Source organism: Athene noctua, chromosome 2 (genome assembly GCF_965140245.1).
Source record: "Athene noctua chromosome 2, bAthNoc1.hap1.1, whole genome shotgun sequence".
In the NCBI taxonomy this organism is placed as follows: domain Eukaryota; kingdom Metazoa; phylum Chordata; class Aves; order Strigiformes; family Strigidae; genus Athene; species Athene noctua.
In genome coordinates this window covers 41013961-41033706 of record NC_134038.1, presented here as the reverse complement: position 1 = coordinate 41033706, position 19746 = coordinate 41013961, and the positions used below count along the sequence as shown (strand labels likewise).

The 19746-nt window shown below is 41.6% G+C and overlaps 1 protein-coding gene across 7 annotated transcripts in view; it reads left to right on the top strand.

Moving 5' to 3' along the window:
• The window catches only part of CHD7 (chromodomain helicase DNA binding protein 7), a 133751-nt gene that overhangs the window by 26472 nt on the left and 87533 nt on the right, over positions 1-19746 (top strand). For all 7 annotated transcript variants that reach the window (XM_074898915.1, XM_074898918.1, XM_074898920.1 and 4 more), the window contains exon 2: positions 16505-18362. In XM_074898915.1, coding sequence (XP_074755016.1) covers positions 16680-18362 — 1683 coding nt within the window. In that variant the 5' untranslated portion in view covers positions 16505-16679. The remainder of the gene's footprint in view (positions 1-16504; positions 18363-19746) is intronic.

Here is a 19746-nt window from a genome sequence, read left to right as displayed (position 1 = left end):
CCACACTGCTGCTCTTGTTTATAAAACTGCTTAATGGTTCTATTTCCCTCACAGGGCTTGGTCCATTTCCCTCATCTAGGAACTGGGGTAGGCTGCTGTCCAGACTGTGCCAAGGGATGGGGATCTTAATCATGGACAGTCATTTGTCTTTCCAAAAGTGTAGAAACTCCTGTTAGATGTATTTCCCTAATAGTTAACTAAGTTGAGAAAGGAAATACTGGTGACATCATGTGTGACTTAATACGGTTATTAACTGTGCAGGTGTTGTAAAGCTGTGAATCTAAACTGCAGTGGAATAATTGTACCATATGTCAGGGCTTCTTTCTTCAATTTTTATTTTTCCTCATTCGCCATGTTTGTTTTTTCCTCTTTAAAAACATGCTTCTATGCCATTTTAGTTCTGTAATACCTCTTTCTTTTTTTTAAAAAAAAGGAAAAAAGTATCCCTCAAACCTTGATTGGTTTTTACCTCAATTAATCTACTCTTTCCTCACTCACTTCTCCAGTACTCGTGTAGTTTTGTCTCCTTCCTCACTGTTCCAGTTCTAGGTTTTCTCGAGGTGGCAGTTCATCTGTTGTGCTTTTCATGAAGGCAGCAAAGGCCCAGCTTGCTCTTTTCCACTGCCTCCCACTCCCCTGAGGAGCTCGCACCCTGTGCCTGCAGGTCCGTGTTGCGTGGCTCAGTGTCACTTTCCTGATGGAAGCCTTGGAAGCACTAAATCATCCGACCACGTACCGCTTCCTTCAGCTTTCTCCCCAGCAGATCTGTGGGCTGAGTTTGCAGTACGGCGTGATGGCTGCACACAGCTTTAAAGCTTAGGAGCGGGGATGGGCTTTATGCCCCTACCCCACCCCCTCGCCCCACGCCCGCACAGACATTTCCCTGCTCTCCAGCTGCTCTGGTTTCCATCTGTTACGGGGCCTTCTGGTGTGACTGTTTCCTCATCTGCTGAGCCGAGTAAAATGTTGAAGGACCAGACACTGCGCTGACCCGGGGAATTAGGGGGTTGTGGTTTTGGAGAAAATGGCTCGCATGCTTATTTCCCTTTCCTCTCAGAAACTTGGCATGCAACACATGCACATCTAGTATCTCGGAAAACTTTGTTAGGTGCATTTTCATTTCTTTGTAGCAAACATGTTTACTGATCTTAGTTTGTGTGTGACATTGTTGGCCTGTCACACATGGCAGCTTCCCCCTGCCCTGGGAAGAGCGCTGTGTTTCAGCCTGTGATCGGCTCAGAAATGTACAGCGATGCTAAATGTTAATTTGCAGACAGTGGGAGAAATAGCTGAAGCCTTATTTGTGAAGACAAAAATATGCAACTACTAAGAAGTAGCAGGGAGCCAAGGGAGGCGTTAAGAAACCTTGGAGTGGCCATCGCTCTCTTGGCCCAGGAGCTGGGGAACTTCACCCTGTGAGGTGTCGTCTTTTTTGGCAGGCAGGTGCCTGCTGCCCATCTTCAGACTGCTATTTTAGGCTGCTCTTGTCTTTAGCACTTCTTTCATCCTGCAGTTGCTTAGATTATCCCTTTTGCAGATCTTTGGGCTGTTGCTGTCTCTTGAGTGATCCTGGTAAGTTACCAACAGCAGCAGAGATGGTGGCAATGCAGGTGTGCAACTGAAGAGTATTCCTGTAAAGCAAAATAGGTGAACAACAAAGCACCTGTTTTATACATGAAGAGTTGTAACCACTTCTGTCTTGCTGGCGCATGGAAGCCCTGCAAAACTTATTTAATTATCCCTGATGAAGTATATATAACTGTCAGAGTTCAGCCCCTTGCTAGTGAAGTGAGTGAGTTAGCAGCTTCCCTTTTTCTGACTATTGCATCTTCTTCCTTTTGGAAGTATTCGTTCCTGGCTCTTAAAATCTGTTTAGACACTGTCAAATTGGTTTGGATTTCAAAATTACATGTGTAAATGAGAAACGTACTTAGCACCCACTCTTGTAATTGAACAAAGCTTTTATTTCTAGAACCTGACTACTACTCAGCGTGTGGGAGAAGTGTGCTCTGACAACTTGGGCTGTTTTTTTGAGGACTTCTGTGATCTCACTGAAGGATTTTAATATTAATTCATCACTAGTGTTATGGTTGTGTTTTGATGATAGTCACTTAGGAGATGGGTGTTAGGCAACCAGTTGAAAATTAGTGTAAAGTGATTTTTTTTTTTTTAAGTGGTTCGTACATTCAACTTGAAATCCCAGAGCACATTAAAAGTGCTAATGCTTATTCTTTGGAAAGGGAGGTTTCTATGTATTTCTCAAATTAGCCCCCCTCTGCCCCCAGATCCCAGCTAATATACTATATGTAATTTAACCACCGATTTCTAACTGGAGATCATGCATTTATTAGCTTGATGTTGGCAGAAATTGATAACAGAAATTATTACAAAGTTTCTGATAGGAGTGATTGTTTGTCTTTTGGGAGGAAAGATGTACTGCATTATCAGAGATGTAATATATACTTCTGGATGGCTTTCTGTGCAAGTGCGTGACTGTCAGTGCAGCTGCCACATGTAGTTCTGTGCGGAGTGAGAACCTCCATGCCCATGAGATGTGTTGCCTTCTTGAAAAACGTGGAGTGAACAAAACAGTGACCAAGAAGGAGAGGACTCAGTAAAACAGGACTGTTTTTATTGATGGATATCAGTTGTGTGACTCAGCATCTCATTCATGTGCTCAGTTGTGAGCAACTACCATGTTGTTAATAGTTTAGCTGAGCAGTGAGAATGGGTATGGAGATGTCAGGTAAAAGGCTCTGCAGTGTTTTGTAAAGAAGCTTCTCCATCCTGTGTTCTGCAGTTGGAGCATTACTATGGAAGATACAAGATCAGGATGAAGGGAAATCCAGCTTGTGTTCTAAAGTTTGAGAACAACAAACAGTGTCTACTGGTAGTTTAAGGAGTTGTTTGGTATGCCGGTCTGTCTGGCTAGCAGGCTCTCAGATTAAGCAGCTACTATATGGTGCAGCAGAAATGGGAAATTAATTTAAATGGATGAATCAGTAGTTATCTGGGTTTGAATTCAGTCAAATCTGCAGATGCCTAGGTCAAAAAGAAGTAGTGGAAACTGGCTGGACAGTCTCCTGGCTCCAGTGAAATTCAGAGTTTGTGGTAAACACTGAAATCTTTAGTCTAGTTCTCGAAACGGCAAAAAGATTTCAGAGTGTGTTCTGTAGTCCCTTTCACGTATCGGTTATGATAAAAGGTGGTATGTCTTGTGAAATAACAGATGAACAATGCTTTTCTAACAAACTGTAAGTGAATAGACTATATTGCCATCATAGGTTTTGAAATAGAGGCGCTACATAGATTTCTATCTTGTAGATGTTCCTTGCATCACTGCTTTGTTGATGTATACTTCCTCCTTGCCTCTCAAATGAAACTCTTGTCTTTAAACTTGTTCTGGTTGGCTTCAGCTCTGGAAAAAAAGGCTTTCTTAGTACTGCTCTGACCCTTACCTGTAAATTCACTCCAGCTTTAATGCTGTTATTTCATTTAGTGTTTCAGAAGGTGTGAGAGGAAGCTCAGTTTTGTACTTGCTGTGAAAAAGACATAGGGAATGGGTGAGCGACATGAAAAATTAACTGTTCATCCTCATGTAAAGCAGTATATTATGGCCATATTGATAATCTCAAATTTTCATATTATCAACAAGTGCTGTTTGTGGACCAAGCTATCGAGAGCATGGAGTTGACTCTCCTGGTTTAAATGAACTGAATTGAATTACATGTTTGTCATAGACAGAAAAAGTGATTTAGCCTGTTTCTTAGTAGAGCATCTTGATGTTGTGAAACAATTGAATAATCCCTTCTGTATGTGATACCACTTTTAATCTTGAGATTCCTAAAGCAGGGGTTCTCAACCCTTCCTTCACCACAGGCCCCCTTTAAATACCTTTTATGACTGCAGACCACCAAGACTTAATTCAAGATTTAAAGCACCAGACTGCATCAAATATTTCAGTTTTCTCATGAAGGGTCTTCAAATTTGGAGAGAAGAGGAAATGTGTTAACCTGTTAATGCACACACTCCTAGTATAATATCTTCATTACAGTGATTCCACATGAATTTAAAATAATAGCATCAACACTCCTCTTGCTCAGATGGCCCATTTTATGGTATTTTAACATGCTGATTCTGAATTTGATGCCAATTTTTACATTAAAATTTGATGAAAATTTTTTATAATTCTTCTCACTCCCCCCTTGTTTGTCTGTGTTCAGTCACCATGTATTTTTGTTTACGGGTCCAGGGCCAACACTTGGAGGAACAGACTTCAGCCCCATTGTGGCCCTAAAGAAGGCCGCTGGGTTAAGAAAATGTCTTTAAGAGAAAAAACACCTAGTTAAAGTGTGTCCCACTGAGACGGGGAGTCACCACCAACCATACTAGTGCATCAGAGCAGGCGAGGGGGCTTGTGTATGAGAGGAACATTGAGGAGAGGGGGCTGTGGCAAAAGGAGGGGCAGTGCTTGCCGTGGGCCACACCAAATGTTTGGGCTGGATGTTCCCCACCCCCAGTTTAAGCCTTCGTGGACCCCCTGTGACAACATCGTGGCCCCCCCAGGGGTCTGCAGACCACAGGTTGAGAACCACTGCCCTAGAGAATAGGGGAAGTTTTATTTTTAAGCAGACAGATGTTGAAGTGGTTTTGCTGGGTTTTATTGGTGTGGGGTTTTTTAACCTAATGCCTCAATTCCTGTTTACTAAAATGATTATAAATACATAGAAATTATTGTTTCATAGCATCTTCCATCCTTCCTAAAGAAAATCCATTTTATATGGAGGTGTCAGGAGGCGCTACTAGAGTACATAGACTGTTTAGCATTTAGTGTTACTAACACCTAACTGCTGCTTCTATAAATGCAGGTGCTTAAAAATGTAGGTATTGAATAATCAGAAAAATAAGTCTGATGCCATTTATGGTTTTGTATAGATACTTTATTTTTTGATAAGAGACTTGTCAGTATTGTCATGTCATTTTTTCAGTAAAACCTTCACTTAGCCTGCCCCTAGACTGTTACTTTGTTGTAAGTAGCCACAACTCAAAACCAAAACCAGTCATCCCCAGAGGAAAAAAAGACACACACACAATAAAAAAAAAAAAAAAAAAAATCTTAATTTTAAATAAACACTTTTCTAGTTTTTGGTAGCAACAGCTTTTGAATATGTTGAGAGTGCTGCCCGTGCTGTAACCCAAGCTTGCCGTGAGAGGCATGGCTGACTAGTGAGGGCTGTGTTTGAAAGGGAAGGTGGCAGCTGGCTTACCTGGATGCTCAGAAGCAGGCTGGGACTTCTGACAATCCCGACTGCACAAATCCGGTTGACAGCTGTTGCTATTGCTACTGCCTTGCAGACATCTCTTGATTAAGCTGGTCCCAGTATCTCTCTTGCTTAATTATTCTCTTTTTGGCTTCTGAGTAATTAGCAGAGCTGTGCAGAATGTGTTGGGTGCTATGGAGATACGGTAGGTGCAGTTGGTGTTAAGTCCTTCTGTTAGGATCCATTAAACTGAGAAGGAAAGACCAGGGTTTTGGGGAAATACAACAGAGCCCCCTTAACAGTTTTACAAAGGCCAAGTGGTAGAAAAATCAGTCTATCAAGTCTTCATGTATTTTAGAGTGGTGAGACACTGAAGTTTCTCAAATAGAATTTTTTTCCTCAACAACTTCTCATCTCGGCTTGGCACACTGGTATACAGTGTCCAAGGGTACCTGATTCTGATGTCTGGCTGTTACTGAGGTGAGATGTTCCATTGCTTGCTTTGCTTTGAAGCTGCAGTCTCAGTTGAGGACGTAACGTACTTTTTTGAGGGGATCTTCTCTTCTTGTTATTTCAAAACTGGGCTCAAAGATCACCGTTGTCTGAAAACACAGAAGTATATGGATTGCAGATGCTGAGCAGGGTAGGAAAGGAAGAATCACTCTTACTGGTTTCAGATTTTTGGATGATGCTTTGTTCTTGGATACAGTAATTTGAAAGGTGGTGTAAAAAGTTGGTCAGGAAAGCTCATTGTGAAGGTTTAATTAGCAGCAGCAGGCAGTTCATCATCCCTTTCAAGTACCTCTAAGTACTTTTACTTTCATAACTAGTTTTATATAGTATATGTCACTGGGGGGGGAGGACGAAGAGCTAGATTTTATTGCTTTGCAAGCATCATTAATGAAACAGTTACCCTCGTCTCAGCTGTAGGTACAAATAATATTTGCTTATACAGCATAAGCATTTCATCTGCCACTAATTCCTGTGACTCCTAAATCAATTGATCTCTAGCAGAGCCTCATCCAGTGCCGCTTCCTCAGCCGTGCACTGTATTATTGGGTTCAGGTTATCTACATCTTTGCTTGCTAACTTAGAAAGATAGGCCATCAAGATAGTTCTTCATGTGCTAAGGATGTTATAATACTGCTATTTACTGTTTGCTTCTTAAGTAAAACACAGTGTAGGGGTTCATGCTTGTAGTTTTCTGATGGCTATTATATTCTGAATGAGTCTTTTTTTGTAGAGAAAATAAATTTGGAAATGTTGTTTAGCAATGGAACGTCCAAGTTCTTTGTACCTCTTGTAATTTCTATGTGTAGTTTGTAAGCAAAGGAATATGTTTTTAGCTGTTTGAGTTTATTTACCTTGGACTATCAGGTTTTTGACCCTCGATGGAATGAAGATTTTCCTAGTAGTGTTTCTGCATTGCACTGTAGCATAGATAATACACCAGCTGTTTGTAGGTCTTGTTCTGACAACCAGACTCTGAAGAGTAAGTGAAATAGCTCTAAATCTGGCCGGTTACACAAATCTGTATGGTAGCATTCTTCATATAGTAATTGATGAAGAGTTCCTGAATTCTGTTCTGTGATCTTTGCTACTTAAGTAGTTTTGCTTGTTATTTTTTAATGAACCATTTTATGGGTCAGACTTTTACTTTCTCAGGTATTTACAAACACAAAATAAATTGCTAGTTTAACTAAGTTTGCAGTATAAACTCTTCAAACTCTAGATGATTTATAATAAAGGTCCCTTCCAACCCAAACCATTCTATGATTCTATAAAATAAACCTTCCTATTTCTTACACTTGTAAAATAGTACTCTAATCTTTTAGCTTACTCCCACCTTTAACTTGCTTACTTTTCCTACTTAAAAACAAACGAAAAGATGAAGCACAAACCCCCTCTACACTAAATTTTAACCTCATAGGTTTCCAGTGAGAAGAAATAAATTTTTGGTTTTGTTGAGGGGAGGGGTGTAGGAATGTGTCATTTTGGTTTTTTTGTTTATTTAAAAGGAGTTGGAAACTTCAAGCCTTCTGTAGATGTTGCAGCAAGATTGATAAGCTTGAAAGGTAAATTGAAATGGAGTGTGAATCATTAGGAACGGTGAAGATAGTGCTTTCTATTATAAAATTAAGTTTAGCCCTGCTTTTTGGGAGAAGGTAGACAGACCTACCTAATGTGAAATGGGACCAGTTTTAAATTTTATTTTCAGATGAGTAAAAATTTCCTTTAACATCTTATCCATGAATGCAGTGCTGCTCTTGTATGTCATTGTCAGTCTCTGAAAAGCTTGTGGAAAACGGAAGGTAGCTGAAGAATTTCCGTGTTGGGGGTAAAAGGTTTTTGTGGTAGATGAACGTCAGCTGCTTCTACTGCTTGCTGTGGCTTGAAAGACTGTGGCTCTGGGTACTGGGTCAGTAATTATCTTTGACTTGCAAGCTACTTCCAAGGTCTTCAAAATCTTGATGAGAAGGGGAGTGAGATTGCATAGTTCTAAATTTTAAGATGACAGACTTTTCCCTGGAAGGCTTTTTGTTTGTTTGAACATAACTACATTGGAATAATTTTAGAAGCGTGTATCAATTAAGCGGCACACTTGAAAACACCCCAGTTAGTTTTACTCTTTGTGAAGAAGGTACTGGAGACCCATTAAAGTTTTGCAGAATAAAATTTTGTTCTTTTCCTTTTGAATCTCCTGATTTTATAGGAAAAAAGCATGCTAGCTTAATCCTGCTTGGAAGGAAAAGCCACACTGCACATGATGTGTGATGAAGGTTGTACTCATCTGACAGTCCCCATTCCAATTTATAACTTCTGGCACCATTGCTCATGCTGTGTAGGCACCCTTTTTCCATGTCTAAGTGAACTTGAACACAGCGGTTTGTTTAAGTATGTTAGTTATACACACTGGGAGCTGTTAAGAGTTCCAAACTCTTCCTTTTGTCATTCTCCATTGTAGAGAACAGTTTGGTATAGTCATTTATGTTGTGGTCTGAATAAGCACTCATATGATCATTGTGAGCCAGGCATTATGTTAAAAAACAAAAAAGTCAAACTTCATTTGTACATGCAAGAGCCTGCTTCCATTCCACAGGCCAAGAATAAACCACCATTTTTGGCATATCCTTCTTCAGAAAAACCAATAGGATGTTCAAAATGCTTATCTGAATTTTGTTAAACAAAAACCTCAAACAAATGTCCAATAAACAGTAGTTGTGGAAGGTCTTTTTGGTATCTGCCCCGTATCTCAGCTGTACCCCATATTCTGTGGGGCATTATTAGACCTAGTTAATGGTCCAGACAGTAAATTAAGGTTCCTGAAATCTATTCACTCCATCTACTACATTGTGTCCTGCAGTGTACAGGCTTTCTTCACACCCCTCCCTCTCTCCCCAACCCTTTTTCTTTGTAGTGGACTTTAAGTTAGTGAAATAATTTAACACTTCTTTTAAATAGTCTATTGCATATGATAAAATACATAATTAGGCTGGTACTACAGGTCTTTTTGCTAACAGAAAGTTAAGATTTGTAAAATCCAATAGATCATGTGTGATTTCATTTGAAATACTTTATAAAACATTGATGTTACTTTATTCTTAAAAAGGTAATTTGTACTCCCTTCCCAATGTGATATATAATGTTTTTTTCTTTGCTGAGAAGTTCAAGACAGTATGCTTAAGTGTATTGGACAAAAATTATCATCAATACTGGAAGCTGAGTGAGAGCTTAAGTTCAGATGTAGGAAGATTCATCTTGCCACATGTAAAGAGTGTAAGGGAGAGCTACCATTTTGTTCCACAATCCTGAAATATGTTCTCTTTAGTTCTGTGAAAACTCTGGCTTTTCACTTTGGATGTATAAGGTGTATTTATCTTCACAGAAATGAGTGTGGATATGTGGTTCCTGTACAAGTGCAGACTGTGATCTAGCAGTATTTATGAAGAACACATGTACAGGAAAATGACTCTTAAGTACAAGTCATAAATTGAAATGATTATGGAATATACGTGGACAAATATACCATGTGTGGTATCGGTAGACTGTAATTTCATCAAGTGGTTTTTCAGACTTCATAAACTATGAATGAAACATGATTGTATTGGCCTTGTAACAGGTAAAGTAAAATATAGGGTCTGGCTACTTTAAAGCGCTCATAATTCTATAGCTGGAAATAGCCTTTTGGGATATGATTAAGTCTTAAAACCTGCCTATGATTAAAAAAATACATTTCAGTGAAAATCACATGTTCAGAAACCCTGGGAAACATTTTAGTATCCACCTCATGAATTTTTACAATTCCCAGCTTTCTGGGTGTAAACACTGCGAGCTACTTCCAGCAAAAGGAAGAGAAATGGCCCTGTTTTACTTTGAGCTTTGTCACCTCTCCGGTTATTTTGCTGTTCGCAGTGTTTTTTATGACTTGAACCGCGCCGGGCTTTGTTTACTTCGGGGGACGTGACAAACTGGAAAGGCTCCGGCCTGACGCTGCTGTGGGGAGGTTGCAAGAGGCGGCCATGCGCGCCCAGCCCGGCCCTGCGCAAACCCTCCCGCTCGCTGCGGCGACCTCTGCCCTTTTGTATCCTGTGACACTCAGCCTGTCTTTGTGCTCAAGTTTATTCGTGATGGATACGTTTCCCTCCCAATCGCATATGCCGGGAGCCCGGCAGAGCGAACAGATAAATTATTTTCAGCTGCAGGCCTGGCAGGCCTGGGCTGGGGGAGGAGGGCGGCTGAGCCGGGAGAGGGGCCTGCTGGAGCGGGGCCTCTCCGCGCCCCGCCGCACCACAGCCGGACGGGGCGCAGCCTCCCACTCCCCCTGGAATATGAAAGGGGATGACTCTCGGCCTCTCAGATCCTTTTTAAATGCAAAAGAATGTAGGAAATTGCCAGATCAGTTGGTTAATCAGTGACAACTGCAGTAGGTGCACAAAAAGCACGGCCCTTAACAAGAGTAATCAGTTGCGCGGGGTGTTTTTTCAGCGCCTCAGCGGGTCGCCGCTGGCCCCACCTCTTGAATCCCCGGGCCGGTTTAGTGTCAGCTTTATAAGAGAATGTAATTGCTGGGAGATTTCTTGGTGACTGATGGCAACAATATAAGTCTTCTCCCTGACACCACCTCCCCCCGGCCCTGCCTGTGCTTTGTGTCGGCCTGGCCGTCGCACAGCCGCGGATCAGGGCGGCAGCTGGCACCGAGCGAGGGCTGGCCACAGCGCCTGCCAAACGCTCCCGTCCTCCCGACTCCGAAAACTGTGTCGGCTGTGTTGGGTGCGCTCCTAATCTTCAGGCCTCAGTTAGGGTTACGTTAAACCTGCGACTCTTCCCCTTTATAACGTTATTTGCAGGATAACACCCCTATCAAGAATTTAAAGAGTATTCCTGAAATATTTTTGTGACTGCAATTGTTTCTCTTGCTTATCTGGGACTATTTTTAGATAAACCTCCTCCTCGCATCTGTATTTTAAACTTACAATGAAAGAGAGGGTGGTCGTATGACCAAAAAAGGCCTCTCAAAATTCCAGGCTACATAACACTAAAACTGAAGTGTTTCTGGCTTAGGCTTGTCCCCTCTCCTCCCACCTCATGTTTGTGATGTGCTTAAATGCCAGAAAACCTTTTTGTTTTTATTCCTCTGGTTACCTCATTGAAAACCTCCAAGTACATACTTCTAATAAATGGCTATAAGCCTTACCCTTTTTCTTTTGGACTGGGAAGAAAAGACATGCTGAGGCTTCTTATTTAATGCTGTAAGCGCTGACTTAAAATTAGCAGTGCCCCATGTTAGGAAGAGTTTGCAGCCCAACTGGTACAGCAAATGCAGAAGTAATTCGCAACAGGAGTGTATGATGTAACGACGAGGCTTGGTGGGTTTGCATCAGAGTACTCCTACGTGATGCTGTTGTGGTCTCGTATCAGAGCTCCTGTGAACTTGAATGACGTAGGATATTGTTTCCAAATGTGTGGCACAGGCTGAACTCTAGCTGGTCATTCCTGCATCAGCTGCTTGACAGCAACAAGCTGCCAAATATTCGAAGGCTGTTGTGCCCTCAGTTGCCTCTGTAAAAGCCTGTTCTTTGCCAAAGTGCATCATGCATTAAGGAAATAAAATGCAGTCTGGCTTCTGCTTAACTATTGTATGGGAAACTTGGGATTTGATGGATTTCTTGCCCAAAAGATGTTACTGGATAGTATTCATGGCATTTAGCTGACTGCACATATGCAAAAACTGTGACTTTTGAGGAAAGGTGTGTGAGGTTTTCACTCCCCCCTTCCCCGCTTTCCTACCTCCCCAATTGTGAATTTAACAAGAGATACTGAGTGCTTTAAATTTACCTCTGAAAATTTCTGTAAGGATGTGGTTCTGTAAAGAGCTAAGTGAATTTTACAAAGATAGATAGATAGATAGATAGATGTGAAATTAAACTTTTCAGAAATGCTGTGATTTTCTGACTCTTCCCACTGAAGGCAGAGTATTCCTGAAGTGCATGAGGTCATTCTTTTCATCCTTACAAGTCCCCTCTCCCTTTCCTGGGGCAGGGAGGAACAAGATTCCTGACATCCTTTGATCTGGTATGAACTATACAGACTTAATTTTTAACACAGCTGTACTGTGTGAAGTGTATACTAGGAAAGCATTCTTTCTATATGAAGGGGGAAGAAAAGTGTCTTTAGGCATTCAGATAACCAAGTTTCGGAGGAACTTACAGTCAGAAATCACATTGCAATCACTTTACAGATCTGCTCTTTTATTTTGGCTAATCTATATGCAGGAGGTAGGTACCGTGCATGAAGAGTTGTCTGAACTAAGCATTAAACACGCAGGAGACTAGGCATGCTTCCCACGGACACGGTCGGGCACTTGCGTAACTGTCCTGGCATCAGCAGCGCTGTTCGCTCTGTAGGTAAATGAGGTGAAAGGTAGAAGTCTCATCAGCCATCTTTCCCGATTTGAATGTCATGGCATGACTCTTCCTATGTCGTCAGGGTGTTACCTGTGTTTGAAGTTTTTGGTGACTATTTTCCTTCAACTTTGTTAAGAAAATAAGAATGTGACTTTAATTGCTGTCATTTGTATCATCTACTTCCATGTGACAAATGCTTAAATTACTACCCCAACAGCCAGTAGGAGCTTAGCAGTTTTGAAAAGCAGTTTAAATACGCAATGTTTAAATGCAGATTTAGTAGCCTAATGTTTAATCTTACATTTTGAGGCTACAGTCTCAAAATGACCTTTGGCATGGCTTTGGTTTTTAGCATGAGAGGGTTTTTTAGCCTAGTTCTTCAAAATAGCACTGTATTGCAGTGTTTATTGTATTGTGTTGTAGGTGCGTAGTTCCATTATATGAGTAAACAGTTTTGTTTGTGCCTGTAAAGTACTTCAGAGTTTTGTCTGAGATATCAACGGGTAGCTGTAAAAATATCAGCTCTGCATGACACATCTCACTTCAAAGCTTGAAGCACTCAGTATTAGCTGCCTTCTCAAGTTCTGTTTATTCAGAATACTTGCTGCATGGCCATCAAGAAATGCTGCTAAATTTCTTGTATAGAAGGATTGATAGTTGAATTGAGGAACCTGTTGACTGACAAAAGTTATTCTCAGCAGCAAAATGTGAAGATGGCATTGTGGAGGGCACGTGCGTCTGTGTGCTGCCCTTGCTGCTTCGTGGTCTTGACTGCCTGGATCTGCTGCTTTGGGAGGAAGACTAAGGAAGTTCAGGTTTCAGTGTTTGCAGCCATGTATGTATGCAGCAGCCAGCTTTGTTCCACACCAGAAAGTGGGAAGCTGCCCAAAGCTGCTGAGTCCATGTAACTCTGAGATACTAAGTTGAGCAATGGTTAACTACTACTTAAATTTGAGATCTATCTGTTTAGGACTGGAATGTTGCAGACTGGAGTAATGTAAGCTTTGTCTGTTGAGACAACAGGGTTGTTAAGCAATTGACTGTGTCCTGGTAGTTGGGATCATACTATTGCTTTGAACAGAAACAGGTTGTCTGGGCAGTCTTAAGGAAATACATTCATTGGCTCTTTAGTTCAGTCTTTTTGGTGCAATCTTTCATGTTTAGGAACAGAAAAGCTGTAGTATTTTATAGCAGAATATGTATAGTTTGTTTAAGATGATTTTAAAAAGCTCACTGACTCTTCTTACGGTCAGAATTACATTCACATACATATATATTCACACATACATACACACACACACACATTCATCAATCTGCCTTTCTTAGGATTCAGATATTCTCTCCTTTGTAGCTGGAAAATAGTCACTGCTTCACAAATGTCTGTTGGTTTTAACTTATGGGGTAGTAGAGAAGAAGATGAACAAACTCATATTTTAAAACAATTTAACCGGAAAAAAGACTTTAAGCTGAGTTTATCGTTGTCAGTCTTGTTAGTGTGTCTGCTTCCATGGGGAGGTAAATAGTGGTGCCTAGTGAGTATATAGCTAGAGGTATTGCTTGATTCAGGTCCTAGCTGGGGGGGGGGGGGGGGGGGGGGGGTGCTTTTTTGGACCAGCCTTGAGGATTGAAGTAGAGAAAATACATTGATTGTGGTGAAAGAAGCAAAGAAATGACTGCAACTTAAAATAAGGCTGTGACTCTCATGACTTGCTTAACTATCTAGAAGACATCCTGCTAGTGTAGAAGGTTGAAAGCTTATTAGGTAATTCCAGTGTGGACTGTTTTCTTATCAAAACGTTGGTTAATTTATTTTGATCAGGTTGTAGCTGCTACTGACTTCCATTCTTCAGTATGTACTGTTAGCCATATATCACATCAGAGGTGTAACTTTAGTTTGGAGGAATAGAGAGCCAATGTTGATGATTATCGGTTGCTGACTTTGGCCTGAATTTTATTGGAAGCCTGTCAGCTGAAAAACAGTAAATGAAGCAGTACAATTCAAATGTGTACTTGATGCTTGTAACCTTTTTTCTGGAGATTCTCTGTTAGCTTATCTGTAACAGACAGCAAAGAGAATTCTTCTATCTAGACTTCAGTTATTTTTATTGCAAAGTTTCATTAATGCTTCAGTAGAGTAGAGCATGCTTTTCTTTAAAAAAATGATTCTTTTAGTAGGCATAATGTTATATAACAAAGAATGAAAATTCTCACCTGTTCATAACTGTGGCTGTAAATAGGCTGTAAATGTGGCTGATGGATGAGATACTCTACTTAGCTCAAGCGTGATATTGCCCAGATTACGTCAGTGGTTGGGAGGTAACAGTATCTGCGCACTAAGCTTTTTAGCATTTCCAAGCAAAGAGACTGTTCTGTTAGATGGAAACTCTTAGTACACACTGATGTCTAGCTTTGCCAGCTTCTGATGGCAGTGTGCATCAGCACTGTCAGAAGTCTTTGGGCAATTCTAAATCACTGGAGACACCTTCGCCACCGCAGTGGTCTGCTCTGGAGCAGTCTATTACCAAAAGCTTGTTTTGGTGAAGGAGGCTCCTTCTCATCTTGTTGTTGGAACTTACACTATGTTTTAATAAGCTGATTGAGGTAGTAAATACTACATGCGGCTTCTGCTTAAAAAAGAAAATGAAATAAAAATAAATAGATATTAGAGATGTGAAGGTGGCTCGTAGGAATTTACCCCCAAGTGATTTAGAAATGTAAGTGTTAATATCCCAGCTGAGCACTAAAGAGATTTAAGAGTGTGGTTTTAAAGGTGACATTCAAATGCTATTTTAAGAGGAGTGATAAATGCTTGTGCTTTTTCTCCTGCCCTCTGCTTTATGCTGTAGAAGGTCCTCTTGACAATGGCCACAAGAAGTGTAATAAATGTGCTGATATTTTCTCCCTAAAACTTGTCTGGGACAAATTGCCTTCGGGTAAAATAGTTTGGCCTGGCATTTTGCATCCAAAGTGACTGAAAGCATCCCTCCTCCGCAACAAAATACGAGATGTGAAATTACAAACTTGTAAATCTTCTTTTCTTTGATCACTGATTAATGGCAAGTTGGTATCTGCAACTATAGTCACTACTAAATTACGACAAAGATACAAAATACTTGTATGGGCTTCCTTGACTATCATTTTGAAGTTTATTTTGAGATATAAGACATACCATTTAAAATTCTGTTTTCAAGAAGGAAAGATAGCATTAGACTAGTTTTATTCATAATAAGCAGAATCCAAACAAAATCTTCCAAGCTGTTGTGGGCAGGGGATGGGGGACACATTTTAGAACATGCCACTCTTCCCTGTGAAAAACCTAACCAGAAAAAACCTAAACAGGAACTTTTCTCGATCTATTCTATTGTTATGTGGTGTTTTTTTTTCTTTTTTTCCCAAGTCCAAGTGTGTACCTGGTTCGGTTTGCATTTTATTATTTAAATTATTTTGCCATTACTAATTCTCCTGAGTGAATTTTCAGTGTTATAATTCTGGAGAGAACAAAACTTCAGTGTGATCTTCTAAAGTGCTGCAGTTGCAGGTAGTAGCATGATTGCCTGAAGATGAATAATGAACTCCAATGATAGTGTTCCCTGTTATCATCATGAGAGAAATTAGGGTAGGGATTGAGAAATCTACCCTGTCATAGAATTAGGCTTTTGAATTGAATTTTCTTACACAAATTGAGAATATAGTTTTGCTCAAGTGGGAAGAAGCGTCACGTCTTTCAGTTTACAACTTCACTAAATTAAGATAAATTGTGTATTTTAAAAAAAATAATTTTTTCTTCCTAAATCTTGGAGTTTGGAATGTTTTTAGAGGGTCATCTCTGTGTGCGTTTGAAAAATCTGTTCTCTGTATAACTGACTTTAGTCCATCATAGGACTTGGTGCTTCTGCTTGCTCATCTGATTACACAGCTCAAGGGAATAAGGTTAAGGACATGCTGCTGGTAACTAGAGCGTTTTCAGGGCTTTAGTTCGGCAGATGGGCTGCTTGGCTATATTCATACATCTGCCTACCTGCTGTGGCAGCTGCTGCTGCTGCATGTTGTGTTCTTTTGTTCTGTTCCACCCAAGAAAGGAGCACTAGGAAGTGTAGTGAATGGATTAATTTAAGGTTAAGGCTAGTGTTTTGCTTGCTTCCTAACTCTCTGTAATAATAAAGATTCTGATAAAGCTAATGAATCCTTCGTAAAGCGAAATAGATTTTTAAGATGTATTTCAGGGGCTGAAACTAGCTAGCATTGTCTAAAAAAGTCAAGTATGTATTCTTTATATTGCCTGACATTATTTACTTCAATATCTTCCTCTCTTTCTCCCCCTTCCCCCGCTTTTTCCAGGAGCAGTAACCAGACTTTGCCTGACACTGCGTGGTCCAAAAGAATTAAGGAAATATGGAATGACATGAAGGAGATTAGTTGAGGATTAAAGGCTTTGAGGACAAAACACCTCGCTGAGGTGAAGCACAGACTAGCATTCTAGTTGTAGCTCTGAGGAGCTGTGTGCTGGAAAAAGATGGCAGATCCAGGAATGATGAGTCTGTTTGGAGAAGATGGGAATATTTTCAGTGAAGGGTTGGAAGGTCTTGGAGAATGTGGATATCCTGAAAATACAGTAAATCCCATGGGGCAGCAAATGCCCATGGATCAAGGATTTCCCTCTTTACAGTCATCTCTTCATCATCCCCCTGCAAATCAAAATCAAGCCAAGTTGACCCATTTTGATCACTATAATCAGTACGAACAGCAGAAAATGCACCTGATGGATCAGCCGAACAGGATGATAAGCAATGCCCCTGGGAATGGTATAGCGTCTCCTCATTCACAGTATCACAACCCTCCAGTTCCTCAGGTTCCTCACAGCAGTGGTGCTGGTGGTCAGATGGGAGTCTATCCCAGCATGCAGAACGAAAGACACGGGCAACCCTTCGTAGACAGTGGCTCCATGTGGGGACCGCGGGCAGTTCAAGTGCCAGACCAGATAAGAGCACCATACCAGCAGCAACCGCAGCAGCAGCCGCAGCCGACACAGCCACCGCAGGCACCCTCCGGGCCCCCTGGGCAGGGCCATCCTCAGCACATGCAGCAGATGGGAAACTACATGGCTCGTGGTGATTTTTCAATGCAGCAGCACGGCCAGCCGCAGCAGCAGAGGATGAACCAGTTTTCTCAAGGCCAGGAAGGCCTCAATCAGGGAAACCCTTTCATTGCCACCTCAGGACCTGGCCACTTGTCTCATGTGCCCCAGCAGAATCCCAGTATGGCACCTTCTTTGCGACACTCAGTCCAGCAATTTCACCACCATCCCCCCACTGCTCTCCATGGAGAATCAGTAGCCCACAGTCCCAGATTCTCCCCTAATCCTCCCCAGCAGGGTGCTGTTAGGCCTCAAACACTTAATTTTAGTTCTCGGAGCCAGACGGTACCCTCACCTACTATAAACAACTCAGGGCAGTATTCTCGATATCCTTACAGTAACCTTAATCAGGGATTAGTTAATAATACAGGGATGAATCAGAATTTAGGCCTTACAAATAACACTCCAATGAATCAGTCTGTACCAAGATACCCAAATGCTGTCGGATTTCCATCAAACAGTGGTCAAGGACTAATGCACCAGCAGCCCATCCACCCTAGTGGCTCACTTAACCAAATGAACACGCAAACTATGCACCCTTCACAGCCTCAGGGAACTTATGCCTCTCCACCTCCCATGTCACCTATGAAAGCAATGAGTAATCCAGCAGGTACACCTCCTCCACAGGTTAGACCTGGTAGTGCTGGAATACCAATGGAAGTTGGCAGTTATCCAAATATACCCCATCCTCAGCCGTCACACCAGCCCCCTGGTGCCATGGGAATTGGACAAAGGAATATGGGCCCCCGAAACATGCAACAGAATCGTCCGTTTATGGGTATGTCTTCAACACCACGGGAGATGGGTGGGCACATGAGACCAAATGGTTGTCCAGGTGTTGGCCTTGCCGATCCACAAGCAATACAGGAGCGACTAATATCTGGCCAGCAGCTTCCTAGTCAACAGCAGTCTTTTCAACAGCAAATGCCAACCTGTCCTCCCATGCAGCCTCATCCAGGGATACACCATCAATCTTCACCACCCCCACATCCTCATCATCAGCCCTGGGCACAGCTTCACCAGTCACCACAAAACACACCACAAAAAGTGCCTGTCCTTCAGGTAAGCTACTTCAAATGAGTAGAAGAATGTTTTAAATTCCCATAAAGGCAATTCAGGATACACGAGATCTGTGGTTTCAAAATAGTTGCTCCTGTTTGACCCCTGTTTGTTACTAATTATGTGGCTTTCTTGGTGCACAGAAGCTGAAGGTAAAATGAGGTTTAGGTAGCTTGCTAATGTCCTTACAGTAATTTTTACAGGATGACATTATGGATAGACTGAAACATGATACAGCAACAGGACAAGCTTGAATACCTGCTTTTTTTTTTTGGCTTTGGTTTCTTTGAGGGGAAAATGGAAAGCATGTATGAGAATTGTCATTTAAACTATTATTTTTTGTATTTGCAACTTGGAAAAAGAAGTGTGTGCTTGTTTTGGCCAAACAGGGTTTTCTTTAAATCCTAAGGGAATGTTTTGTGGTTTTAAGTTAAAGCTGAAGTTTTTGCATGTGAAAAAATTTCCGGGATGAACTTCTTCAGCACTAAGTAATGCAACTGATAAGTGATGGGGCAACAGTTTATGCAAGGAGAAGACAGCAGATGTGAGTCATAGTCTGAAATCAAATCTTCTGAGGCTTAAATGAAATCTCAAATAGGATAGAAGTTTTATTTTACTGGTCTCTGATCTGCCAGGTTTCAATGAAAATGTATTGCTTCCACATCCTTTTTCAATTAAAAGCTAAAAATGGTAAAACATCTTGATCCTCTGTAGCTTAGCAGGTTTGACTACATGCTAGTATGTTAAGCTTCAGCTGAAAAAGTGTCTTTTGGGATCTTCGCATTTGCCATTGCCTGCCTCTGGCCCTATCAGTCGTCATTCAGGAGATTTTGGTACCGAATGAATAGGTGGTCAAGATATCAGAGGCTTAATTATTTTGGTTTTTTTTAAACCAGTCCATAATTAATGCCATGTAACTGCCCATAAATATTTCGAGACAATTGTTGGAATGCAGTCATAATGATACGATGCTACAATAAGCTTAATAAATCACAAAAACAGCTGTCCTAGCCAGTGTCCCAGGCCTGTGCGGAACGCAGCTGCTCAGCAGTCCCCTCCACTTCTGCCTGCCGGCTGCTTCTGTTAGCTGCTCCGCACAGCGTGAGGTGGGTCTGGGAATCAGATGTATGCGCTGCAGAGAGGCAGCTGACAAGGAGTGGTAGATGGAGCAGCTCAGCAGCTGGGAGAGGCTTCCACATTCCCCGTGGAAGAGAGGAGGGGGGAAGCGCTGGAGGTGCTGTAGGGTGGGGAAGTCCTGGGTGGGAGATCAGGGACTAAGCTGCACAAGGAGAAAGGATGCTGTCTTTCTGGGAGGGAGGAGGAAGCTCTCCTCTTGAAGGGCCAAAAAATATCTTCAGGACCATCTTTCTCTCCCCTGCCTGCCCCC